Source organism: Macaca nemestrina, chromosome 7 (assembly GCF_043159975.1).
Source record: "Macaca nemestrina isolate mMacNem1 chromosome 7, mMacNem.hap1, whole genome shotgun sequence".
Taxonomy (NCBI): domain Eukaryota; kingdom Metazoa; phylum Chordata; class Mammalia; order Primates; family Cercopithecidae; genus Macaca; species Macaca nemestrina.
The window spans coordinates 40,495,740-40,523,550 of record NC_092131.1 but is presented as its reverse complement, the minus strand read 5'-3'; the positions used below and the strand labels follow the sequence as shown (position 1 = coordinate 40,523,550).

The window sequence follows — 27,811 nt, the reverse complement described above, 5'->3', positions numbered from 1 at the left end:
GCTTTTACGCTGCAGTGGCAGAGTTGGGTAGTCACACAGGGACTACGGAGTCTAAAATATTTACTACCTGGCTGACCCCTAAACTAGACAAGGAAGTCCATATAGGGTGTATCTTAGTCTGTTTACACTGTTTTAATGAAATACCACAAACTAGGTGGCTTATAAACAACATAAATGTATTTCTCACAGTTCTGGAGACTGGGAAGGACAAGATCGAGGTGTTGGCAGGTTCAGTGTCTGGCGAGGGCTCACTTCCTGGTTCAAAGATAGCACCTTCTTCTGTGTCCTTACATGGTGAGATGAGGGGATCTCTCTCAGGCCTAATTCACAAGGGCACTAATCTCATTCTCAAATGTTCCACCCTCATGACCTAATCACCTCCCCAAGCCCCACTTCCTAATACCATTAGCTTGGAGGTTAAAGTTTAAACATAAATTTTGGGGAAACACAAACATTCACACTATAGCAGGAAGACTTGAATTTAAAGTAATTCAAGTGAAAAAGATAAAGAAAAAAAGAAGATGAAAGATTATTATTTAGCCCTCTTTAATAGCATTCTGATATGAAGACAAAAATTGTGTTAGATAGGTAGGTCTCTTTTCGATGTAAATGGTGAAAAGTAATAGGAAACTAGCTCAGCACAGGAGGGGTGTATTGGGAGGGTGACCAGGAGAAGGCAGGTGAGCCTCAGGACCCCTTCTCCTATAGCCACTTCTTGCTTGGTGCAGACTGGCTCCTGTGAGTGGCAAAAAACATGACTACGGTAAGGTTCTCGTCACTAGTTTGCTAGTTTTCAACAATCTTGGTCTTTTCTGCACATGGAAAGATGATATGTCCTAGCCTGCCCTACAGTTAAGTGAGGCTATGGATCGAAATCTGGCGAATGTGGGTGGAAGTGAGCTGCGTCACTTTCAGGCAGCGGCCTTTAGAGCTGCGGAGCCTTCTTCATGCCCTTGGCCACCCCTTCATTCCTTCCACTTTCTTTCCTGCATCTGGAAGTGAAAGACTAAGATGGCAGAGCCTCAGAACAGTGGGATCTCAGACTCCTGAATTACCACTTGGAGGAGAGCTTCCCAGGAAACCTGCCCAACCCCATTAAACTTTGCATGAGAAAGGAATACATTTTTATTGGATTAAGCCACTAACACTTCAGGTTTGATTCATTTCTTATCATAGCCCATTCTTTTTTTTTTTTTGAGATGGAATCTCACTCTGTCACCCAGGCTGGAGTGCAATGGTGTGATCTCAGCTCACTGCAACCTCCGCCTCCTGGGTTCGAGCAATTCTCCTGCCTCAGCTTTCCGAGTAGCTGGGATTACAGGTGTGCGCCACCATTCTGGGCTAATTTTTTTTTTTTCTATTTTTAGTAGAGATGGGGTTTCACTGTGTTAGCCAGGATGGATATCATAGCCCATTCTATATTGATCAATGTAGCTACCAATTGCTGTTGAATTTTATATTTTACCATTTCAGTCACCAGAGAGGTATTCAAAAACAAACATCCCTATAAATGAATTAATTGGAGCAGCTTAAATTTGGTGCCAACCTCTTAGCCAACCAGCTGGCCTTGGGAGCAGAATCATAGGTGAGTGTGGCAGCCCCTACAAGGACTGCATGGGTGAAGTTTGGGGAAGGGGGATGATTTGCAGTTTCCAGAAGGAAGCCTGGAGGGGTGGTGGGGGGCTGTGGAGGGGAGAGAGAGCAAAGGGAGATGACAGACAATAATGTGCCCTGCTGATCACAAACACTTCAGTGTCACGCTCTCAGCATAGTATTTTAAATGGAATCCTGAGTCAGGATTCCTGACAAATTCATTAGAACAGACTGGAAACAGAGGGAGTAGGGCAATGAGGAAGAGGCCTTAAGAAGCCTTAAAGAACCTTGACCTAAGAGGTAGAATTGGAGGAATTGGGGCTATTTAATCTTGAAAATAGAAGCCTTGGCAGGAACACAGTGATGCTCTTCATGGCTGTGAAAGACCATCCCATGAGAGGAATACTGTGACACTCCAAATGGCCAAACTAGGCGTGGAAGGTGTCACGACAGAAAAGTCAGACTGTAGCCCAACTTCAGGAGGAGCGTCTGTCCATAATAGCCAACCAGGAAGGGCCCAGACTCTTTTAGGAGGGGAGAAGCTGGCATCATGAGGACATACCAGCCAATTCTGTTCAGAATGCTGAAGACGGGATTCCTGCATTTTGGACTGCTTCTTCTATCTGCACATTCCTCTCCAATACTAAGAGTCTGAAAATTAACTTAAATTGTTCATTCGGTCTGGCCAAGAGGATCCAGGAGGTGCTAACTACAGCCCAGGCCGAATGAGTTCTACTGTAAAGGAGGATACAGGCTGCACTGGATAAGTGCCACTTGTCCAGAAGCCAGCCTCTGCCCTCTCAGAGCCCAGAAGCTTTAAAAGAGGGTTGTGGTAGGCACTCGGGAGGGCCTGGGAAAGATGCTCTTTCATGGCACTCTTGTCACTGATCCTTGAACCCAAGGCTAGAAGGCAGGGCATGGGGAAGTGGGGCAGCAAGGAGGAGGGAGTCTCCTGACAATGGTCCCCTGTACATTGTAGGCTAACAGGCAGGGACAAACATACACTCAGAAACAATGCAGAGGCTCAGATAGTGCTACGTGGTATAGTATCAAGGCTTTCTCACCTCACTTTCCAGTTGAGGCCTAATATGGTTTGGCTCTGTGTTCCTGCCCAAATCTCATCTTGTAGCTCCCATAATTCCCACGTGTTGTGGGAGGAACCCAGTGGGAGATGATTGAATCATGGGGGCGGGCCTTTCTCATGCTGTTCTCATGATAGTGAATGGGTCTCACGAGATCTGATGGTTTTAAAAAATGGGAGTTTTGGCCTAGCGCAGTGGCTCAAGCCTGTAATTCCAGCACTTTGGGAGGCAGGCAGATCACCTGAGTTCAGGAGTTCATGACCAGCCTGACCAGTATGGAGAAACCCCATGTGGAGGCGCATGCCTGTAATCCCAGCTACTTGGGAGGCTGAGGCAGGAGAATTGCTTGAACCCAGGAGGTGGAGGTTGCGGTGAGCCAAGATTGTGTCATTGCCCTCCAGCCTGGGCAACAAGAGCAAAACTCTGTCACAGACAAACAAACAACAAAACAAACAAACAAACAAACAAACGGGAGTTGCTCTGCAAAATACCTTTTTTGCCTGCTGCCATCTAGATGTGACTTGCTTCTCCTTGCCTTCCACCATGATTATGAGGCATTCCCAGTCATATGGAACTGTAAGTCATTAAACCTCTTTCTTTTGTAAATTGCCCAGTCTCAGGTATGTCTTTATCAGCAGCATGAAAATGGACTAATGCAGTAAATTGGTACCAGTAGAGTGGGGCACTGCTGAAAAGATCCCCAAAACTGTGGAAGCAACTTTGGAACTAGGTAACAGGCAGAGGCTGGAACAGTTTGGAGGGCTCAGAAGAAGACAGGAAAATGTGGGAAAGTTTGGAACTTCCTAGAGACTTGTTGAATGGCTTTGCCTAAAATGATGATAGCAATATGGACAATAAAGTCAGGCTGAGGTGATCTCAAAGGGAAATGAGGAACTTGTAGGGAATTGGAACAAACGTGACTCTTCTTAGGTCTTAGCAAAGAGAATGGTGGCATTTTGCCTCTGCCCTAGAGATTTGTGGAACTTTGAACCTGAGAGAGTTGATTTAGGATATCTGGCAGAAGAAATTTCTAAGTAGCAAAGCATTCAAGAGATGACTTGGGTGCTGTTAAAGGCATTCAGTTTTATAAGGGAAGCAAAACATAAAAGTTCAGAAAATTTGCAGACTGACAATGCGGTAGAAAAAAAAATCCCATTCTCTGAGGAGAAATTCAAGCTGGCTGCAGAAATTTGCATAAGTAACGATAAGTTGAATGTTAATCCCCAAGACAACGGGGAAAATATCTCCAGGGCATGTCAGAGGTCTTCATGGCAGCCCCTCCCATCACAGGCCCAGAAGCCTAGGAGGAAAAAGTGGTTTTGTGAGCCAGGCCTAGGGTCCTCCGTGCTGTGTGCAGCCCAGGGACTTGGTGCCTTGTATCCCAACTGCTCTAGCCACGGCTGAAAGGGACCAATGTAGAGCTTGGGCCGTGGCTTCAGAGGGTGCAAGCCTCAAGCCTTGGCAGCTTCCACATGGTGTTGAGCCTGTGAGTGCACATAAGTCAAGAACTGGGGTTTGGGAACCTCCTCCTAGATTTCAGAAGATGTATGGAAATGCCTGGATGCACAGACAGAAGTTTGCTGCAGGGGAGGGGCCCTCGTGGAGAACCTCTGCTAGGGCAGCGTGGAAGGGAAATGTGGGGTCAGAGCCTCCACAGAGAGTCCCTACTGGGGTATTGCCTAGTGGAGCTGTGAGAAGAGGGCCACCATCCTCCAGGCCCCAGAATGGTAGATCCGCCAACAGCTTACACCAATCACCTGGAAAAGCTACTCAATGCCAGCCTGTGAAAGCAGCCAGGAGAGGGGCTATACCCTGCAAAGCCACAAGGGCAGAGCTGCTCAAGACTATGGGAACCTACCTCTTGCATCAGTGTGATCCGGATGTGAGATATGGAATCAAGAGAGATCATTTTGGAGCTTTTTTTTTTTTTTTTTTTGAGACGGAGTCTCGCTCTGTCGCCCAGGCTGGAGTGCAGTGGCTGGATCTCAGCTCACTGCAAGCTCCGCCTCCCGGGTTTACGCCATTCTCCTGCCTCAGCCTCCCGAGTAGCTGGGACTACAGGCACCCGTCACCTCGCCCGGCTAGTTTTTTGTATTTTTTAGTAGAGACGGGGTTTCACTGTGTTAGCCAAGATGGCCTCGATCTCTTGACCTCGTGATCCGCCCGTCTCGGCCTCCCAAAGTGCTGGGATTACAGGCTTGAGCCACCGCGCCCGGCCCATTTTGGAGCTTTAAGCTTTGACTGCCCTGCTGGATTTCAGACTTGCATGGGGCCTGTAGCCCCTTTGTTTTGGCCAATTTCTCCCATTTGGAATGGCTGTATTTACCCAATGCCTGTACCCCCATTGTATCTAGGAAGTAACTAACTTGTTTTTGATTTTAAGGCTCATAGGCAGAAGGGGCTTGTCTTGTCTTGGATGAAACTTTGGACTGTGGACTTTTGAGTTAATGCTGAAATGAGTTGAGACTTTGAGGGACTGTTGGGAAGGCATGATTGATTTTGAAATGCGAAGATACGAGATTTGGGAGGGACCAGGGGTGGAATGATATGGTTTGGTTCTGTGTCTCCATCCAAATCTCATCTTGTAGCTCCTATAATTTCCACATGTTGTGGGAGGAACCTGGTGAGAGATGATTGAATCACGGGGGCGGGTCTTTCCCATGTTGTTCTCATGATAGTGAATGGGTCTCACGAGATCTGATGGTTTTAAGAAACAGGAATTTCAGCTGGGTATGCTGGCTCCAGCCTATAATCCCAGCACTTTGGGAGGTCGAGGCAGGTGGATCACCTGAGGTCAGGAGTTTGAGACCAGCCTGGCCAATATGGTGAAACCCTGTCTCTACTAAAAATACAAAAATTAGCCAGGTGTGATGGCGCACACCAGCTACTTGGGAGGCTGAGGCAAGAGAATCACTTGAACCCGGGAGGCAGAGGTTGTAGTGAGCTGAGATTACACCACTGCACTCCAGCCTGCTGGGTGACAGAGTGAGACTATGTCTCAAAAAAAAAAAAAAAAAAAAAAAAAAAAAAAAAGAAATGGGAGTTTCTCTGTACAAGCTTTTTTTTTTTGCCTGTCGCCATCCATGTAAGTTGTGACTTGCTTCTCCTTGCCTTCTCTCATGATTGTGAGATGTTCCCAGCCATATGGAACTGTAAGTCATTAATCCTCTTGCTTTTGTAAATTGCCCAGTCTCTGCTATGTCTTTATCAGCAGCATGAAAACAGACTAATACAAGGTCCAAGTGGCCCTGTGCCTTAACTTACTGGCAGGACTAGGATAAGAACTCTCCTCTTCCAGGTTTTATAGGAAGCAGGGCAGTGTGGGGTAGTGGTTAGGAGCAAAGAGGAGAGCCAGGCCATCTAGGTTTGAATCCTGACTCTTGTTACTTATCAGCTGTGTAACCTGGAGCAAGTTAATTTCTCTCTCTGTGCCCAGTTTCTCGATCATAAGATGTGGCTAGAGACAGCATCTACCTCAGAGGCCTGTTTTAAGGATTGGAATGGTTATTATTTCCAGGGCTCAGATATGGTAAGTATTTGCCCAAGACCACATAGGCAGGAAGAGGCAGATCCAGAAATGGAACCCAAATCTGCTGGATCCTGAAACCTGAGCTTTTCCTGCCCCCCACCCTAGCCGTGCGACCTCTCTTAGCCCACACAAGGAAATTTTTTCTGCTATTATCTGGGACATGGGGGTCTCCCCTGTTCAAGTCTGTGTGTGCTAGACACTTGTGAATCTTCTGTCTTCACACATGGGGAAATGGAGGCACAGTACGGTCACAGTGACATGTCACCCCAGGAAGGGGTACTGAGTAGCTGAGCCTGTGCCAGATGTCTTTTGTGTCAAGTTCTTGAGATGAAAGTAACCAAATAGTGTGCTCAAAAGCTGCTCCAATTACCCTCCGGGGGATCAGCTCGGGCCTAGGGCTCTGTCAAGGAGGCTGGGTTGACCAGTCAAAGTGCCCTTTTTCCTGGCTTCAGAGGCATCCTGAGCCAGCCAGCCATTGTGCAAAGGAAGTCCCTGAGGGAGGGAGCAGGAGAGCCGAGGTGAAGGAGAGCCAGGAAAAGTATCCTGCCCTCCCAGCTGAGACAGAGGGCCTGCCTGGCGCTCCCGTCCTGCACACACCTCCCACCAGCCTGTTCAGGTAGCTGGGATGCTGACGCACTGAATCCTTGAACAACCTTTCCTTAGGTCTGGCTGTCGCCTTCCTGCCCATCGGGGATGTATCAATAGATTTTAGCTGCACCTATTTTTGCCCCCAAAAGATGCTGATGGCCTGAGCTGTTCCTAATCTCATGCCAGGTCAGGGTGGTGTCCCTGTCTCAGACACTATGGTGGGTTACAGGTTCAGAGCTGGGATGAGAAGCAGCGGGTGGAGAGGGGGCGGCTGAGTCAGAAATGCACATGGAGAGCCACCATCTGCTGGGCCTTGGCCGAGGTTCCAGAGCTGTGGAGGGAGGGGCAGAGGAGGTGACCCAGGCTTAGAGCTCAGCCGTGAGCGTCAGGAAGACACAGGACCCAGTAAGCGTGGCTGTGATTGTAAATCCTGGCTCCGCCGCTTGTCAGCTAGCTGAACTTTGGCAACATCTTTGAGCCTCAGCTTTCTCATCTGAAAATGGAGGAGAATCATACCTCCCTTTCAGGAGGGCTTTAAAAAAGGTATCAAGTCCTTAGATTAGCACCTGCAGCAGAGTGAGGGCTGGCTTCAGGGCAGCAAGCCAGACTTCTGGAACCAAACTCCTTGGGTTAAAAGCCTCACGGTGTCACTTACTGGTTGTGTCCCCTGGGGGGCAAGGTAGGAGTGTATTTAACCTCTCTGCTCCTCAGTTTCCTCATCTGTAAAATAGACATAGTAATGGTTAAATGCTTCATGCAATTGTTATAAGAATTTAAATGGCTTAATGCTTACAAAGCACTTCGAACAATGCTTGACACAAATCATGAGCGCTTGCTAAATACATAGCTGACATGCTTGTTCATCCTTATAAACCTATGCAGCTTTACCTGTTGAAATTCCTTCCCAGCATCTGATGAACAAATTCTCCTTGAAACTGTCATCCCTCCCTCTTCTAAGGATGAGACCTTAAATTTTGTTCTTCATGTGACGCTAACTGTATGGTATTCCCTCACCTTTGTGTTTCCTTTTCCTCCAAATGTCAGCTGGGGCTTCCTGAGTATGTAGAACTCCAAACACTCATCCCATGTACTCTGATCTTCAGGCACTCATTCATTCATGTATTCACTCATTCATTCATCAAACATGAATGGGCATCTCTCATGTCCTTGCAATAGGGACTGGAGGCACAGGAAGAAAAGCCAAGTGTTCTCTACCTTCAAGGAACTCACAAATGGAGAGATGGAAACTAAAAAGTAAGAAAATATATCATTAAAATGGACTTTAATAAGTTATATAATAAGGGGGAAATACCCTAGGTCCCATGGGAACACAAAAGCAGGGCCCTAACCTAGGCTAGGGAGTTGGGAAGAGTCCTCTGGAAGAGGACATCCCCTGAGGGGCATCCTGTCCCAGCCAGGGCAGCATTCTTTCTCTCTCTTTTTTTTTTTTTCTTTTTTGAGACAGAGTCTCACTCTGTCGCCTAGGCTGGAGTGCAACCTCTGCCTCCTGGGTTTGAGTGATTCTTGTGCCTCAGCCTTCCAAGTAACTGGGATTACAGGCATGTGCCACTGTGGCTGGCTAATTTTTGGATTTTTAGTAGAGACGGGGTTTCACCATGTTGACCAGGCTGGTCTTGAACTCCTGACCTCAAGTGATCCAACTGCCTTGGCCTACCAAAGTGCTGGGATTATAGGCACGAGCCACCGTGCAGGGCAGCTTTCTTATTGAGCATGGTCAGACGCTGCCAGCCTGTCTGCTGCTGCCCAGCCTCGCCAAGGTGCTGGCCAGGTCTGGCTGTAGCCCCACTGCTCATCGTCTTTCTCACCCTCTTCACACTTGGCTGCCCCTCAGTTTCTCATCCCTACCTGTTCCCTCCCACCCCCAAGCCTTCCCTGTGCCATCCCCTCTGTCTGCAGTGTTCTTCCTTCCCCTCTGTGGCTCGCAGTTAATGACCTGTTCTTTTAGATCTTGATGCAATTGTGACTTCCTCCAGGGAGCCTTCCCTGACTACCCTGACTAGGTCAAATCCCCCACTACAGATGCTCCTAGAACTTTGTGCTCCTATCTTGTAGTTCTGACATACACATCATGAGATTATCTAATTCTCACCTCTCCTATGGATCAAAAACAAGATTAAAAAATCACAGAATTAATAAATAACAAATGAAAAGCTAGGACCATGTGCATGTTAATTCTGAGATACTATGGAAATTTCTGCTTCCCTTTAAAGTCATTTAGAATAATCATTTATTTATAACTATCATTTATCATATATAATAAATTATATATGGGTTCACTTGTTTCTTTATTCAATCATTCCACAAATGTTAATTAAGCATCTGCTTTGGGTCAGGTGCAGTTCCCAGCACTAGGAGGAGAAAACAGTGAAAGATGTGATCTCCACCCTCTTCAGCTTACATTTGGGTAGAGAAGACAGAATAAAGAGACAAATACCATTTTGGACATAGGCCCTGGCAAAGATTTCATGCAAAGCAATTGCAACAATCACGAATTGACAAATGGGACCTAATTAAACTAAAGAGCTTCTACACAGCAAAAGAAGCTCTCAACAGAGTAAACAGACAATCTACAGAATGGGAGAAAATATTTGCAAACTCTGCATCTGACAAAGGTCTAATATCCAGAATCTATAAGGAACTTAAACAAATTAACAAACAAGAAAACCAAACAACCCCATGAAAAAGTGGGCAAAAGACATGAAGAGACACTTCTCAAAAGACAACATCCATGTGACCAACAAGCATAAGAAAAAATGCTCAACATCACTAATCATAAGAGAAATACAAATCAAAACCACACTGAGATACCATCACATACCAGTCAGAATGGCTATTATTAAAAAGTCAAAAAATAAGGCCGGGCACAGTAGCTCACACTTGTAATCCCAGCACTTTGGGAGGCCAAGGCAGGTGAATCACCTGAGGTCAGGAATTCAAGACCAGCCTGGCCAATATGGTGAAACCCTGTCTCTACTAGAAATACAAAATTAGCCGGGCATGGTGGTGGGTGCCTGTAATTCCAGCTACTCAGGAGGCTGAGGCAGGAGAATCGCTTGAACCCGGGAGGTAGAGGTTGCAGTGAGGAGAGATCGCGCCATTGCACTCCAGCCTGGGCAAGAAGAGCGAAACTCCATCTCAAAAAAAAAAAAAAAAAAAAAAAGGTCAAAAAATCACATATGCTGCAAGGCTGCGGGAAAAGGAATGCTTACACACTGCTGATGGAAATGCAAATTAGTTTAGTCACTGTGGAAAATAGTCTGAAGATTTCTCAAAGAACTTGAAACAGAACTACCATTTGACCTACCAATCCCATTACCGGGTTATATACCAAAAGGCACATAAATTGTTCTACCCTAAAGAGACATGCATATGTATGTTCATTACAGCACTATTCCCAGTAGAAAAGACATGGAATCAACCTAAATGCTCATTTACGGTGGAGTGGATAAAGAAAATGTGGTACATATACACCATAGGATACTATACAGCCATGAAAAAGAATGAGATCATGTCCTTTTAGCAACATGGATGAAGCTGGAGGCCATTACCCTGAGTGAATTAATGCAGGAATAAAAAACAAATACAGCATCTCCTCGTTTATAAGTGGGAGCTAAATACTGAGTACACATGGACATAAAGATGGGAACAATAGACACTGGGGCCTACTTGAGGGTGGAGGGTAGGAGGAGTGTCAGGATTGAAAAATTACCTACAAGGTACTATGCTTATTAGCTGGGTGACAAAATAATCTGTACACCAAGCTCAGACACTCAATTTACCTATATACGAAACCTGCACATATACTCTTAAACAGTTTGAAAAGTTAGAAAGAAAAGAAAAAAGAAACAAACACCAGGGCATGGTAGCTCATGCCTGTAATCCCAGCAGCTTGGGAGGCTGAAGTGGGTGGATGGCTTGAGGCCAGGATTTGGGAGTTAGAGATTGTCTTGGGCAACAAAGTGAGACTCTATCTCTGCAAAAAATGTTTTAAAAATTTAGCCAGGTGTGGTGGCATGTGCCTGTGGTCCCAGCTACTTGGGAGGCTGCGGCAGGAGGATCATTTGAGCCCAGGAGTTTGGAGGTTGCAGTGAGCTAGGATGGCACCACTGCACTCCTGGCTGGGCAACAGAGAGAGACCTTGTCTCTAAAACCAAACAAAACAAACAAATGCCTAAAGAAGGAAACCACAGACTTTGGAAAGCAGCCGGTTGTCACGGCCCCCCAGCTACAGGACTTTATTTCAAAAGTCCCACTAGGGGCTCACTAGGAGCTCTCAATGAGGATGACATTGGCTCTAGAAAAACAGGAAATCTCTTTGGAAAAGTCCAGCCAGTGGACTGGGCTCTAGCCTCTGTGAAGTGACTCCCCTGCTGTAGGCTGTTGTCTCTTATTGGTAACCAGATGCTCCTGGAGCAGCCGGCTGGCTGGCCTCTGAGGTGACAGAACACCTGAGGCCCCAGCTGGTGGGGGATGAGGGCAGGGCTGCTCTCAGGTGCCAGGTGTCCTTCTTAGCTGGTCAGAGTGCTGCTGTTGGCTAAGGATCCCTGTGGCCTGACATTCCCCTGCTTCAGCAGCCAGGAGCGGGAAATGAAGGTGGAGCTAGCCAATCTGTTGTGACAGGGAGTGCTGCAGCCCTTGAAACCTGAGGAGAGCGGAGCCTTTGCCTTGCTCACCCGTCCCAGGGTGAACTTTCAGCTTTGGATCTTTGCTGTACTGAATGGGGGACCCATTAGAGCGGATACAGGGTAACAGGGAAAGGCTGAGACTGCCCTGTGGAAGATGGATTTGTGGAGTGGAGCTGGAGTGGTGGGTGAGGAGCCTCCTCCTCAGATTTGATGAATTGGTGTGTGGTACACTGTCCTTTATGGCCTCATAATAACCCCTGCCAACTCTCTGGTTCGTTCAACAAATGTTTATTGAGCTCCTACTATGTGCCAGACCCACAGCGTGCCGCGTGCTCGGGATACCACAGAGAAGATGTGGTCCCCAGCATCCCCAGTGGGTAACAGTTATCCCCATTTGGGTAACATATTGTTCTTTCTAAGCATTTGTCAGGATCTCCATTGATATTAGTCAAAAGCCTGTGAATCCCATAGAGCATTACTGTTGTTCCCATTTGAAGGATGGGAGAGGGGAGGCAGAGAGAGGATTTGCTTAAGGGAAGCTAGGTAGAACCAGGTCCTGTCTAGTGTTTTCACTGACCTCCTACCAAGGGGAGTCAGGGAACTGATACTTTATACGCTATTTTTTTCCTTACTTTTGTTTGTTTGTTTTTTTGTTTGTTTGGTTTGAGGCAGGGTCTTGCTCTGTCACCCAGGCTAGAGTGCAGTGGCCTGATCTCGGCTCACTGCAGCCTCGATCTCCTGGGCTCAAGCCTCTCACCTCAGCCTCCTATGTAGCCGGGACTACCAAAGTGCACCACCATGCCTGGCTAATTTTTTTTTTTTTTTTTTTTTTTGAGATGGAGTCTTGCTCTTGTCACCCAGGCTGGAGTGCAATGGCACGATCTCGGCTCACTGAAACCTCCTCCTGCTGCGTTCAAGTGATTCTCCTGCCTCAGTTTCTTGAGTAGCTGGGATTACAGGCGCCTGCCACCGTGCCAGGCTAATTTTTTTGTATTTTTAGTAGAGACGGGGTTTCGCCATTTTGGCCAGGCTGGTCTCGAACTCCTGACCTCATGATTCGCCTGCCTCAGCCTCCCAAAGTGCTGGGATTACAGGCATGAGCCACTGCACCTGGCCTATACTATTGGTTTTTAATGATTCACCCTAATCATTAGAGTCTAATAGTAAAATCTGATGAATTAGGGAAGGCTTCATGGAACTTCTGAGCTTGTTTTCTCTATTCACTATTTCATTTTTGGCACCTTCTTGTTGAATGAAACCGACGCCCTTCACAGGCAAGAGGATAGATTAGAGACCTATTTAAAGTTCTTGCTTTCACCATGCATGTCACACCCTGATACCCATCTTGAAAAGCCCTGCTTAGAAGGTCTTACTGGCTGGATGCAAACACAGCTTCATTTGAAGCTGAAAGGGCTCCCTGGTTACACATAAGCTTCTTGAGGGTCAGAGACACCGCTTGGGCTTCTGTGCCTCCCAGTACCAAAGAGCACACACGCTGTTCTTCACATAGGCGCTCAATAAACCCTAATTGATTCGTTGATTGGGAACAACAATTATATAGTTGAAGTGCCTGGAAAGACAATCTCCCAGGGCTGCCAGCCAGCTGGGGGCTCAAGGGACAGGTGATTTCAAATCAATGTACTTGCTCATCCCCAAGGCAAAGTTTAAAACGGATGACTGAAGCATTCTTTTAGAACAGTGCAAAATTGCAAACATGCAAATAGCCAGCAATAGGGGGATAGCTAAGCTAACTGGGTTATATTAAGATTCTGGAAGACTCTACAGTTATTTTAAAAAGCAAATATGTTGTCTATTTTAATACAGAGAAATGTGTATCAGGTACCAAAATGGGAGAAGCAGAATCTGAAAAGTATGTAGAAATAAACATACACTTAGAAAGACAAGAAGAAAAGGTGACCATGTAGTAGCTCCCCATCCCCCTACCCCTCCCTTTTTTTGTAAAGTTCATTCAGCAAAAGGGATGGTTATAACAGGGTCATGTATCTCATACTGTGTGGTGTCATGGGAGGAGTCCCTGGACCAGATCACCAGATGACCCAGGGATCCTGGTGCTGCTAATTATAGATCACGTGGCCTTGAACAACCTACTCTCCCTATCCTCAGTTTGTTATCTGTGAGGTGTGAATTATAACACTTGCCTTGCCTGTCTTGCCAGGTAAGGCTGTAAGGAAATTAAGAGTTTTTATCGGCCAAGCGCAGTGGCTCACACCTGTAATCCCAGCACTTTGGGAGGCTGAGGCAGGCGAATCATGAGGTCAGGAGTTCGAGACCAGCCTGGCCAACATAGTGAAACCCCATCTCTACTAAAAGTACAAAAATTAGCCGGGCATGATGGCGCACACCTGTAGTCCCAGCTACTCGGGAGACTGAGGCAGGAGAATTGCTTGAACCCGGGAGGCAGAGGTTGTGGTGAGCTGAGATTGCGCCACTGTATTACAGCCTGGGCAACAGTGAGACTCCGTCTTAAAAAAAAAAAAAAAAAAAAAAAAGTCTTTACCCCATGTAGTAGGATATTCATAGGTTTCTGTGTAGAAATAATGATGTGTTTGACTATGGGGTGCTGACTGACACCTAGCTTATACAGCATACAAATGTTTTACCTTTCCGGAATCCAAAAAGTCTCACAAAATCCCATGGCTTTGGAGTAAGGGATCACGGTCCTGTATAAAGCATATTAGACCTTTTTTTATTTAACTCAACCTTCACAATAATCCTACAGAGTAGGTTTTACCATCTCCATTTTGCAGATGAGAAAACTTGTGTGTAGAGAAGTTAAGTACTTTGCCTTCCTATTCATTATAAATAGTACAGGCTAGATGAGGACCATTCTAAAGCCCATAATTTTGGTCATTATGACCTCACCAGCAGGATTCCAGAAATGCTTGTTGGAGTGGCATCTCCTTGCATTTTCCTTGTGAAATGAATGAAGGAGAATGTCTCTCCTAATAGCTGACATTGATTGGGTGCTAAGCACTCGACAATCATTGCCTCTTTTAATCTCCACCACTCTGGGAGGTCTAGACTATTATTGGCCCCATTTTCAGATAAGGAAACTGAGTCTCAGACAGGTTACATAACATGCCCACGTGAATCAGGAACCTGGGATTCAAACTCCAGTCTAACGACTCTAAAGCCTGGGGTACTGAATCTTTGTTGGGCAATCAGGAAGTTCCCAGGGGTACATGGAGCATAAAGAGCCACATTCCAGAAAGGCTGAGAAAGAGGGTGGTTGCAATCAGAGTTATGAACATGCAGCACCTAGGCCCCTCCATTTTCTGGTACTTTCCCTTCCCTCCCCCTCCCTTACCCTCACTCTCTTTCCTTCTGGACAACAAAGTCAGCTGTCATCTCAAGGATATGAAACGTAAGCCAGGATTGGGTGTCACGTGCCCTCAGCAGAGTCATAGGAAGAAAAAAAAAACCTAGAAACAATACACAGTCAGAAGAAGAAAAATTGTTTCTTAGGCTGCTCAGGGCACATGCAAAGGCAGAAACAATGAGATATTCCTGCAAAAGGTGCCATCTGGTCCTGCTGGTCAGCAAGTCTGAGATCCTGGGAGAACAGATTGAGTGAAAGTCAGCAAAATAACACTAAATAACACCTGATGTCATTTTGTTTTTATTTCTGAAGGGATCCAAGGAACAGGCTTGCCCTTGGAGGTTGAAGAGGGGCCAGGCAAGGTTCTGCCTCCTGTTCTGACCTTTGGCTTTGATTGGGCAGGTCAGGTTGTCCCTGGAGCTGCCCAGTGGGCAAGCCAGGGAGGCTCTGGGCACCAGTTGTCCTTGATTGCCTGTCCCTAAAGAACTCCTGGGGACTCTACTGCAGAAAAGGACAACAGCTAAATCAGGCATAGACTGATGTCTCCTGGAGGTGGGGTATGGGTTAGATGAGAGATACTAGCTCAGAGCATGAGCAGCATTTCATGAAGGTTAGGATGGGGGAGTGTGAGGGTTAAAGATATGATCACAGGTGATGGTCAGATGTTTACAAAGAAGTCAGACATGCAGCAGGGATCTGGATTGTCCCCATGCGGAAAGTTCTCACTGTTGTATACAGAATGGGGAAAGGGACTGGTTGCAACTAACTGAAGTAATTTTCTTTTTCTTTTTTTTTATTTTTAGAGAGCCAGCTTCTTACTCTATCACTCAGGCTGTACTGCAGTGATCATAGCTCACTGCAGCCTCGTACTACTGGGCTCAAGCAATCCTCCTGCCTCAGCCTCCCAAGCAGCTAGGCCTACAGCCATGAGCCACCACACCTGGGTAATTTCTTCAAAAAAGCAAAGACAGAGTCTTGCTATCTTGCCCAAGCTAGTCTCAAACTCCTGAGCTCAAGCGATCCTCCCACCTCAGCCTCCCAAAGCTCTGGGATTGCAGGCGTGAGCCTGGCTAACAAAGAAATTTATTGGAAAGTTGTGAGGGGCACCTCGTGGAGTCAAAGGAAAGGCTGAAGAACAAACTGAGAGGGCAACAGAAAGCCAAATACCTCCAAGGATCCAGGTAGCAGGAGTTATTGAACTGTCTGTTTAGGTTTTGTGTTGAGATTCAAATCAAGGGAAAGAGGTTGAGTGTTCTGGTTTGGGTTAGAAGTCCATCCTTGGCCTGGGGAGAAGAGGACCCACCAATACCATAGCCAACGGGAGAGAGGTCATTCTACAAAGCAGGAAATAACTGTATTGCACTTAGTAAGGATGTTGTAAGCTTCCACTAGCTAGCATTACTAATTCATCCTGATTTGCCTGGTTTTGCCACTGAAAGTTCCATGTCCTGGGAAATCCCTCAGTCCCAAGCAAAGCAAGTCAGCTGGTCATCCTACAACCAACAGGGTGGTGATCCTGAGTTGGCTGTGAAAAATCCCCCAGAGGCAATGCCCGACTGGATATGGTGTCTCACACCTGTAATCCCAGCACTTTGGGAGGCCGAGGTGGGAGGATCACTTGAGCTCAGGAGTTCGAGACCAGCCTGGGCAATATAGTGAGACCTCATCTCTACTTTTAATTTAAAAATGTTTTCAAATATATTAAAAACCAAAGGCAATGCCCAGAAGACTTAATAACATGGATGTCTAATATTCAATTTTAACATGCTTGCTGTGCCAAGCTGGGATCTAGTGCCCCACCGGCTGCTCTAGACCATCAGCATAATTAACTTTTGCACTCAGCCTAGAGGGAGGCTAGAATGTGCTCCCAGTGAACTCAACTCAACTAACTACATCTGAGCTAAATACACTGACCTAAGTCTCAGAGAGGCTCAGTCTCTTGTCCAAAGTCATATAGACAGTAAGTGGTAGAGACAGGGTTACAACTAAAGTCTGTCTGAGTCAATACCTCTGCTACCTCTTCCCTACCTTTGCCCTACTCTGGGAAGGTCCAATACTGCCAACAACCTTGAGACTCCAAGGGTCTATGGGACTTGAGCTCTCACGTAGCTTCAGGAGGGCCTCAGCAGGCCCAGCTCACAGAGGTTCGGGTGCATGAGGTGGCACAGGGTGTGTGTGTGGGGTGCATGAGGTGGCACAGGGTGTGTGTGTGTGTGTGTGAGAGAGAGAGAGAGAGACAGAGAGAGAGAGAGAGAAAGAGAAAGACAGAGAGAGAGCAGCCCTGCACCACCCGGCCTGGTGCAATCTACCCCAGGGTAGGAGTGCTTATGTAACAGGTACAGAGAAAGATCCATATTTCCAGTCCCGCTGACCCTAATCCATGGCCTCTGAGAGAACAGGATGGAGGCTAAGGGTGCCTGGGACCCCAGGCTCTCCCTGCAGCCTCCCCTGGCCTGTGCCCCCCTCCTCAGAATGGGGTTCCCCGGAAGGGTCTGGGTGAGGCCCCACAGGTCTTCCTTAAAAGCACTCACATCCATCACCCTCTGTCCCTCTGTGCCCACTCTCCACTCCAGAGCCCTACAGGCTCTGACCCCTGCCTGCTTCTCTCACTCACATGCTGTACTCCTCCTCACCCTCTCCCTCACCACGCTCCAGCCACACCAGCCTTTTATCTGTACCTCAAACTCTTCGAGTTCATTCCCATCTTTGGCTGTTGTACCAGCTGTTTCCTCTGCACAAAACACTCTCCCCACACCTTCACAGGGGCACTCTCATCACGATCCAGGCTTCAGACGAAATAACATCTCTTCCGGCAGACCTTCTGGGGCTACCCAGTCTAGAGAAGCTCCCTATTCATTTGCACACCACCCTGTTTTAATGTATCACGATCTGTTGTTTTCACAAGTTCTGCTCTCTGTGTGTTCTCAGCCTTCACACATGCTGTGCTTTCAACCTGGAGTGCCTGCTCTTCACCTCACCTCCTGCTTCACCCGCTGTCCTGGCTAAATCAGACACAGAAATATTTCCTGATCTCCCCTCCTAGATCTGGGTTAATCCCTCTTTCCCTAACAGTGAGCCATCAGAGTTGTCGGCACCCTGTAATTCCATTGAAGGCATCCTACAGTGAGGACACAGGAGTCTGTCTTGCTCCCTGTTGTGCCGCAGGCCTAGTGCAGGGAGGCCCTGGTGCACAGCAGGTGAATAGATGAACAAAGTCAGCTGTGTGGACGACACTGGAAGAACGTAGCCACTCTGCTGGTGACCGGCACACAGAGGGCTTCCAGGTGCCAGGACTGGGTTTGTAAACTGAAGGCAGAGCGAGGGGAAGCTCCACGGAGACAGAAACCAATGTTGCCGGCTTTAAGTGAGCTCATCAGTCTCCAGATGGGCTAACAGAAGAAAGAGTGTTCCAGGAAGAGGTAACATAGGGGCTAAAGGCCCAGAGGCAGTGAACGGGAGCTGCAGGGAGAACTACAAGTCAGTCTCCCTGGATGGCACAGGGCTAGGGCAGAGGCAAGAAATGAGGCCAAACCACAAAGGGTTTGTAAGCCTTGCTAAGGTGTCAAGCTTGATCGTTAGGGTAATGGGAAATCATTAAAGAGTCTGAAGTAGGGAGTGAAATGGTCAGATCTGCATCTAAACAGAAACTTCACAACAGGTACAGGTATATCTTGGGGTGCCTAAATCCTTGTGTTCCCTCCCAGATGACCACACACTGTGCTTCCAGCTCTCACTCCTCATGGAATTCCTAAGTGGGTACAAAATGCAAGGGCTTCAGCCACTGTGCCCGGCCCAGGCTGGAATCTTGCTGTCCAGAAATGCAGACATTTACTGTGCTCTGCCAGTTGCCTATACTCCTCGACCCCTATACTGGGGTGAATGGTGACCCACACAAAAGGCGTAGCCATGCCCAAGCCCCCTGAAGCTGTGAATGTTACCTTATTTTGAAAAGGGGTCTTTGCAGATATAATTAAGGATCTTAAGATGAGATCATCCTGGATTACCTGGGTGGGCCCTACATGCAATGGTAGGTGTCTTTTTAAGAGACACAAGAGGAGGAGACCATGTGACCACGGTGGCAGAAATGGGAGTGATGCTGCCACAAGCCTAGGAAGCCAAGGATTGCCGGTAGCCACCGGAGGCTGGAAGAGGCAAGGCCAGATCCTCCCCTAAAGCCTCAGAGGAGATGCAGCCTGCCGATGCCTTGATTTGACCTCTGCCTTCCAGAAGTGTGGCAGAGCACAGTTCCATTGTTTCGAGCTACTCATTTTGTGGTCATTCATTACAGCAGTCCTAGGACACTAACACAACCCCATACTCTAAGAAGCTTCAGCCCCAGGACCCTTCACCATCTGGTGGACCCTTCTAAACCAGAACACTTCCCTTCTGTTTAGAAGCTGTAATTGTGACAGAGGCAAACAGCCAGACCATATCATCTGTGGATCTCCTTCTCTGTATTGTTTGGCACTAAAAGGCTGCCTTTGCCCAAACCAAGAAAGTGTATTACCAGAATGAAACAATGGATGGATCAGTGGAGCTGGATCTTTGGTCAAGGCTGGAAGACTCTAAGAGGGACATGCTGGCAGGACTCTGCAGGGATTAATGGTTTGGAAACAGGGAGGAGGACAGTGAGTTGCTCTATGGTGGTGGGTACAGAAATGGCATGGATGGTTGTTGTCTAAATAGATTCCTAGCTTCAAGTTCCCAAAAGAGCCTGGGAACTGGTGTTCTGGAACACTCAGCCTGGCCTTTAGGGTGGGTTCACTAACACTCCACTTGTCAAGAGTTTCTTAAAGCACTCACTATGTGCTTGCTGTGTTCGGCGCTGTACCCAGCTAGGCAACTGGCAGGGCACAGTAAATGTCTGCATTTCTGGACAGTAAGATTCCAGCCTGAGCCGGGCACAGTGGCTCACCTCTGTAATCCCAACACTTTGGGAGGCCAAGGCGGGTGGATCACCTGAGGTCAGGAGTTCAAGACTAGTGTGGTCAACATGGCAAAACCCCTTCTCTACTAAAAATACAAAAAAATTAGCCAAGCATGGTGGCACGGGCCTGTAATCCCAGCTAGTCAGGAGGCTGAGGCAGGAGAATCACCTGAACCCAGGAGGTGGAGGTTGCAGTGAGCCGAGATCGTGCCACTGCACTCCAGCCTGGGTGACAGAGCAGGACCCCATCTCAAAAAAAAAAAAAAAAAAAAAAGATTCCAGCCTATCTCTGAAAGTATCAGTAATCAACCTATCAACCTTTGAGTGTGTAATAAGTGTCTCTTCCTGGAAGAATCCTTACCCAACCCTGTAGACAGCCAGGGTCCTCTGTCAGAGCTTCTGTTTTGGAGGACTGGTCAACATTGTAATGTTAGGGGCTTCCCTTCAATATCTTCAGCATCACAGGAACCAGCCTGGTCCTTGGCTCACTGTAGGTATCTAATAAAGAGTTGATGAGTTAAACAGGTGAGTTCTCAGTTCCATCTGGGTTTTCAGAAGGCACTGCAGAAGGTTCTTATCTTATTAGGAGAAAGGTTTCAGCTGTTAGTTTCAAACACTCTGAGGGTACTGACAGCCAGGGGCCCAGGTTTCATGCCAAGACAAGGAAATAGGATGAAAGAGAAAAGGCCCAGGGCAAAAAGAAGGCTGTGGGTGGGTAGGAGGGAGGGAGGGGAAAGGGTATCAAAGCTAAACTCAGCATTGGTAGAGGCCACAATTTCACAGCTCTCCTCCACGAGGTGGGATCTTTGTGCCAATTGTCTTAAGTCTTGGCTAAGATGGCATTCTACACCTCCTTTCTTATAACTCCCTCTCTCTCCCTTCCCTCCCATTCTCAAACATTTTAATTTAACTGCAAATAGCACCTACATGAGCTGGACTCAAAAGGCATCCAGAAACTCATCAAGTACAAAGGGGCATTGGACTCACCACAAATCCTGCCCTCCGTGGAAGGTCTCTGCTTATATTGAACAAAAGAGTGTTTTGCAGAGAAATGTGGTAAATCTGGGTGGCCAACTCTTTGCCAATAGACTTCTCCCGTAAAACAGAGAAATAATGGTGGCCATCTGAAATGGGAAGAAATGAGAGCATGCATGTAGGGCCCCAAGTTCTGTGCCTGGCCACGGTCACGGTACTGGCAGTCTTGAGGCTAGCCTGGGAACCACAGCTGCTATTTCAATTTTTTTTTTTTTTTTTTTTTAGGTGGAGTCCTGCTCTGTAACCCAGGCTGGAGCACAATGTTGCAATCTCGGCTCACTGCAACCTCTGCCTCCTGGGTTAAAGCAATTCTCCTGCCTCAGCCTCCCAAGTAGCTGGGATTACAGGCATATGCTACCACACCCAGTTAATTTTTGGATTTTTAGTAGAGATGGGGTTTCACCATGTTGGCCAGGCTTGTCTCTAACTCCTGACCTCAGGTGATCCACCCACCTCGGCCTCCCAAAGTGCTGGGATTACAGGCGTGAGCCACCGCACCTGGCCAGTGTTTCAATTTTAAAGACCTGGCTCCTCTAACCTGCTGTATGAGGAATCAGTCGCTCCCTTTTCCTCTGTTTCCCTCCTTTGGTTGTACCAGGGCAGTGTAAACATTGCAGCCTTCTGAGATAGGCACCCAGGAGGACCAGGCAAGACTACGGTCATGTACTCACTGTCAGTAAACATTAGGCTTTCACAAAGTCCGGGCAGACTTCAGAAGATGTGGCTGAAGTCCTTAGTGTTAGCTCTCCTGGGGCATTTCTCTCAACACAGTGTTGTTAGTGCCCTTTGGACTGGGTGAGGGAGGGGTGGAGGAGGTGAGGAAGGGAAGTGTCAAGAAAGGCAGGAGCCCACTGAGTAGAGTCGGGAAGTAGCTGGCACTTTGGGAGGCCGAGGCAGGTGGATCACCTGAAGTCAGGGGTTCGAGACCAGCCTGACTAATGTGGCAAAACCCCGTCTCTACTAAAAAATACAAAAATTAGCCAAGCCTGGTGGTATGCACCTGTAATCCCAGCTACTTGGGAGGCTGAGGCAGGAGAATCACTCAAACCTGGGAGGTGGAGGTTGCAGTGAGCCGGGATTGCACCACTGCACTCTAGTCTGGGTGATAGAGCGAGATTGCATCTCAAATAATAATAATAATAATAATAATAATAATAACAATTTTTTAAAAAGGGTCTTGGGCCCCCTCGGTCTTCTCGCTTGGGGACCTGCCTCTTGCCTCTTCTCTGAAGCTCCATAAAGGAGACCCTGTTTCACTTTGCTTGCCTCTTTTTTCTATAAAATCTTGTTCTGAGAGAACTACCTTGTACATTTGTTTATGCTAACATGTAAATGACTGCTGGGAATTTATGCTAGCTCATTTTCATAAGGGAAAAAGCTTTCAGTCAAAGAAATGAAAACCTTCAAGTGAGGGAGGCAGAGGGGCCTCCTAATGATTTAGAAAGCACACTGTCTACTCCATCCAGAAAAGCAGCGGGTGTTCTATAACCCAGCTGTGACAGGGGGCCCATGCCATTTGCGTTTAGCTGAAATGACTGAGCAACTTCAAGACAGGGTCTCACTGTCACCTAGAGTACAGTGGTGCAATCATAGCTCACTGCAACCTCTAACTCCTGGGCTCATGTCATCCACCTGATTCAGGCTCCTGAGTATCTGGAATTATAGGTGTGTGCCACCATGCCTGGCTTTTTTTTTTTTTTTTTTTTGGTAGAGATGGTGGTCTCTGTATGTTGCTCAGGCTGGTCTCAAACTCCTGGGCTAAAGTAATCCTCCTGCCTCAGCCTCTCGAAGTGCTGGGATTATAGGTGTGAGCCACCATGCCCAGCCTGACTGAGCAACTTCTGAACCCTCCATCCTCTTCCTGGAATAGGAAAGTAGGCAGAGGCCTGGTGGTGGTGGTGGTGGTGGTGGTGGTAGTGGTGGTGGTGGTGGTGGTGGTGGTGGTGGTGGTGGTGGTGGTGGTGGTGGTGGTGGTGGTAGGAGGACAGGGAAGCTCAATGGAGCAGAGGTACATAACGGGGGAGAGATTACTCCCTCCAAATGCACTTCTCTGAAAAAACAGGGCTGCCAGAGAGGAGTACAGAGCTATTTTTTCAAAGCATGACTTTCAATGTAACATCACTTTCAAAGTAAAGGGCTCTGGCCTTCTATGTCTTTGGGGGTACCCTCAGCCACCCTGCTTGGTCCCTCCTGCCTCATGAGATGTCCCAGGTCACGGCTGGTGTTTCCAGGAGGAGCTCGCCTCATGGGCAGCTGCAGCCAACCTGCAGTCTACCTGGATACTGCCTGGGATCCCCCTCTGCCTGGGTGCATGGCACCAAAGTAAGGCCTGGATCACATTATGCTACCTGAGAATTGGGGTCAGGGTGTGAATTCAGGTTACCAGAGAGTGCCAGAGCAGAGACAGTAAGAAGGATTGGCAGGGAGTGTCACCTGCCCCATCCACGGGGCAGCCCCACCCAATAGCCCTTTTGGTTCAGGAGGGCATGATGCCAGGGTGCCAAGGGCCTGGCCTCCAGGAGCCCCTGGGAAAGTGGTTCCAAAAGAGGAAAAACAGATGGGCCAGAGCCAGTCTTGGAACACAAACACCAGTATATTTTATGTGCACAAATGTGAAAAGGAAGAGACAGAGGGACCAACGGAGACACAGAGCAGGCAATGGGTTCACAAACCGGTCGTGTGTCCTTCTCAAAAGCTGCCCAACTGGGAGACAGTCCCACCCACCTCAAAGGCCCTTTAGCAGAGCTGGGGCCTGCAGCTTCTCCAGGTCTGGGTGGCCTCAGGGTGGAAGGCACTCTCCCTGCCATGGCTCCCCTAAGGGCTGGGCCTCTCACCTGTCTGCATCCCAGGGTGATGCCTACACACCCCAGGGCTTCATAAATGCAGGTTCTTATGAACCAACCCATTCAGCAGCTGCCTCCCCAGGAGACCCATGCAGAGCAAGGGACCAGGACAAAAGGGCTTCACAGGGACTCCCTAGGTATTATTGCTGTGAATAAGCATAGGCCATTGTGACTCACTGGCATTGAAGAGGGGACAGGGCACATGGGATGCCTAGCAGATGTCAGAAGCAGTTCAACTATGCAGGGCAGCACATTGCAATCTGTAACTCAGAGATGCTGCCATGTCCAGTGGAGAGAGGCCCAGGACACCAGAGGTTCATGAATAGCCAGCAAACACTCCCCACCAGCACCCTTTTTTTTTTTTTTTTTTTTTTTGAGACAGAGTCTTGCTCTGTCGCCCAGGCTGGAGTGCAGTGGCCGGATCTCAGCTCACTGCAAACTCCGCCTCTGGGGTTTACGCCATTCTCCTGCCTCAGCCTCCCATGTAGCTGGGACTACAGGCGCCCGCCACCTCGCCCGACTAGTTTTTTGTATTTTTTAGTAGAGACGGGGTTTCACGTGTTAGCCAGGATGGTCTCGATCTCCTGACCTCGTGATCCGCCCGTCTCGGCCTCCCAAAGTGCTGGGATTACAGGCTTGAGCCATCACACCCGGCCCTCACCGGTACCCTTAATGCTTGGTAGGGCTGGGTTTATTCCAAACTTTGAGTCCCTGGGCACTAAGGGATTGGGGACCTGATACCCAAAAAAGCAAGAGTTGAAGTCTGGGCTATTCCTAGTGAGATCTGAACCTGTAGATCCCGTGGTCACGCCATGGGCTGTTGCCTTCCTTTGTTGGAGGTTTGATGCCTTATGAGGGGCAATTGGAGAAATGGGACACCTAGATGGAGCAGAAACACAATGCTGGATGTTGCCAGGCACAGAGGCATACCCCCAGGACCTCCTGCACTTGGGAACTTATAGGACCCAGAGAGTAAATGGTGCCAGGGAATGCCCACAAGGCAACGTCTGGAGCAGCAAGACCTGGTGGGCCAACCAAGGACTTGCTCTGGCTGAGAATTATGGAGGCATCAACAAGCTGGCCACTGGACTCAGTTGTAGAATGCGAGTGTGAAGGTGGGTAGTGTGGTCTAGGGGCCCACATGGAAGGCCTGAAGGGGTGCTGGGAGACTAAGACAACATGGAGTTGGGGAGAGAACCAAGGAAACAATTGCTCGGAGAGAACGGAGAAGCCAGACAATATTCTCCTCCTGGAATTTTCTCCATCTATAGATGGAAAACAATCTACTCCCACCAGAAGCCTGATTCTCTGTAACCCCCAAAGCCCTGGAGTTGGGGCCACAATAAAATCAAAAGGAGGGCTGGCCCCTGCAGAAAGTAGTTCATCCCTGGATTCGAGGAGCCTGCCCAATAAATAGGCTAGGAAATACCCTTCGTTCTGCTCTGGACAGGGCTAACTGCAGAAAATCCTGCCAAAGGCAGAGTCTGCAAGCTTTTCTTCAGACCTAGAACACAACTGTGGCCCACCCCACCATATCCTGCACCCTGGGTTGTGCTATCAGCACAGTATGGGCAGGGCAGCCAGCAGGGAAGAGGACATTCTCTCCACAGGTGATACCGTCACTTTGTAATGATCCATAAAAAGGGGAAGGCTAATTTCTACCTAAGAGTCCTACTGTGGTCAAGAACAGACCATGTACCATGGGATGGGGCACTTTCTAACAGACCCTTTCCCTTGAGGAGTGAGAGAGCCAGTAGGCTGGAGAAGTATTTCACCTGTCCACTGCCAGCAATGGACCTGTCACAGGGCAAAGTGGGGCAGGGGAATCAAGGTGCCAATGCCCATGAGTGTGGCAGGGTTAATACTGTTTAAGGAGTAAGCTCAAAGGGTCAGCCTTGCTGGGAGGAGTTTGGGGAGAGGGACAGCCCTGAGGTTCTGCTACAGGGCTGGGGCTATGGCAGAACCAGAACTGATACCCTCCCACAAAGGAGGCTCCAAGGAGCCTTCTACAGCTGCAAGGTCCTCCTCTCTTTCTTCCTCTCATTCTCCATCGGTCTCCAATGCTGGATACCTGGCTTCTCCATCCCATAGAAGGCTAAACTGCTCAGTTTTGGCTTGAAAATAAACCAGGCAGGGAATAGACAACCTAGAACTCTGCCTTTTCCCCACCAAACTGACTCGCCTCTAGGTCACCATTGGGGATCCACAGCGCCTATCCCAGCCTGCCTGTGCATTGGAGGGCATCATTTTTTCTCAGCTAAGCCACTGAAAAGGGATCACTGCCACAGCCCACTAGACCGGGGGTAGGGAGGTGTAACTCAGGAACTCCTCAGGCATCAGGCCAGCGGGAACAATGGAGGGAAGGGCTGCAAGGGGGTGGGGGTTGGGGGTGTCTCAGGGCTCCATCTCCCGCAGCTCCTGTGCTGGCTAGGGAGCTGGGGTGGGGCAGGTGTGGTGACCGACATGGATAAAGAGCTGCTAGTGGTAAAGGCCTTGAAAACAAGACAGAAAAGGGGGAAACGCCGCCGAACACACGGGGATTGAAACCTCCAAAAGCCCAAGGTTGGTGGGAATCCAGCACCACGGGGGCCCCAGAAGGCCAAGGGAGCAGCGCAGGGCCCTGGGGGAGGGGAGAGGAGCCAAGGGAGGGTCTCCCAGCCCTTGCAGACCAGCGTTGCTGCCACGCAGCCTCCTGGCTGCCCAGTCTCTCCTCGGCTGCAGCTCAGCAGGCCCCTGGGGAGGTATTGGTTGCAAGCAAGCACCTGAATATTGCCTAATGGAACCAGCCAAAGCTTAACTAAATCCAGATCAGAGGGAGGGAGGTCAGGCCTTGCCTCCCACCTGTGGCCCCATTCTCATTGTCCCTTAGCCAGGACAGGGCCTGCTGCTTCCAAAGTCAACTACATAGTCTATCGCTGCTCAGCCACAGGCCTTCTGGCACCAACCCCTGAGCTGGGCCAGGACCCATGGACCCTTCCCAATGTCCCTCTGCTGCCTCCACACCCCATCCCCCAACACCTGACCACGGCCCCCCAACACTGGCCCCCGCGGAGGTTAGGGGGCTCTGTGTGCCCCACAGGGCTGAGACTTGGCCGGGGCAGGGCTTTTACTGCATGGATGGGGCAACCTCACCAGCTTGGTCTCTTTGTCCTTGAGTTCCATGAGAGATCCCCAGGCCCCCCACCCGCTTCCTACTCAGTCAGTCTTGACATGGCCATTGGCCAGGGCCAGGGCGCCGCTGGGCTCCCCGGGCTCAGCGTCCTTGTCGAAGCGGAGGCGGAGGGTGTTGCGGATGATGAACTGCTCCATGATGAGGGCCCCGCAGAACCAGGGCACGGCGTACTCCAGGGTGATGAGGCCCATGAAGTCAAAGTCGAACTGGGAGTAGTCCCAGGGGCAGGCGTTGAACTGGCGCAGGATGAAGCCGGTGGTGAACTCCCACAGGTAGGTCCAGAGCGTGTAGATGAGGCAGCGCAGGAGCAGCGGGCAGCGGCCGCGCAGCCGCAGGTACATGCGCTCCACGATGAGGATGGAGGTGCCGTAGATGAAGAGGGCCCACACACTCGTGACCCCTGGGAACTTCCAGTTCAAGTTCACCACGAACTCCCAGGCCGCCGTGAACATCACCTCGCAGAAGTAGCCGTGGATGGCGTACAGGTACCAGCGGGACAGCGCCGTCAGGGGCTCCGCAGAGGCCATGGCACCGACTGGGGCTGGCTGCTGGGGGCACAAGAGAGACAGGTGAGGGCCGGGCGCGGTGGCTCACACCTGTAATCCCAGCACTTTGGGAGGCTGAGGCGGGCGGATCACTTGAGGTTAGGAGTTAAAGACCAGCCTGGCCATCATGGTGAAACCCCATCTCTACTAAAAATACAAAAATTAGCCAGGCGTGCTGGTCTGCTCCTGTAATCCCAGCTACTCGGGAAGCTGAGGTAGGAGAATCACTTGATCCCGCAAGTCAGAGGTTGCAGTGAGCCAAGATTGCTCCACTGCACTCCAGCCTGGGCGACAGAGAGAGACTCTGTCTCCAAACAAACAAACAACAACAACAACAACAACAACAACAAAGCAAAGAACAGAATAACCCACCCACCCCACTGACTTCTCTGCAACTCTATCCAAATGCTACTTAGAGGGAGGTGTCTGTACTCCCTACAGCTTTTTTGGATTATCTGTGGTCAGTTGAAGAGTCGGCTGGCCTGGTCCACCAATCAACCCCATTTCTAGA

The 27,811-nt window shown here is 48.9% G+C and overlaps 1 protein-coding gene and 1 long non-coding RNA gene across 5 annotated transcripts in view; both read right to left on the bottom strand.

The window, feature by feature from the left end:
* Nucleotides 1-24,460, bottom strand: LOC105472862 (uncharacterized). 2 transcript variants are annotated; one of them, XR_981883.2, is made up of 3 exons: nucleotides 20,067-24,460; nucleotides 7,807-8,039; nucleotides 1-7,512 (listed from the first exon to the last, which is right to left on the bottom strand). It is a non-coding gene; the product is annotated as an uncharacterized lncRNA (long non-coding RNA). The 2 variants fall into 2 exon arrangements; XR_011625802.1 differs by lacking the exons at nucleotides 1-7,512; nucleotides 7,807-8,039 and adding an exon at nucleotides 14,125-15,012.
* Nucleotides 24,461-24,722: 262 nt separating this feature from the next.
* LOC105472863 (transmembrane protein 229B) overlaps nucleotides 24,723-27,811 on the bottom strand; it is a 45,742-nt gene continuing 42,653 nt past the window's right edge. Inside the window, exon 3 of one of the 3 annotated variants that reach the window (XM_071099995.1) lies at nucleotides 24,723-27,296. In XM_071099995.1, coding sequence (XP_070956096.1) covers nucleotides 26,779-27,296 — 518 coding nt within the window. In that variant the 3' untranslated portion in view covers nucleotides 24,723-26,778. Of the gene's footprint in view, nucleotides 27,304-27,811 lie in introns of all 3 variants that reach the window. The other 2 variants (XM_071099993.1, XM_071099994.1) reach the window with 2 other exon arrangements.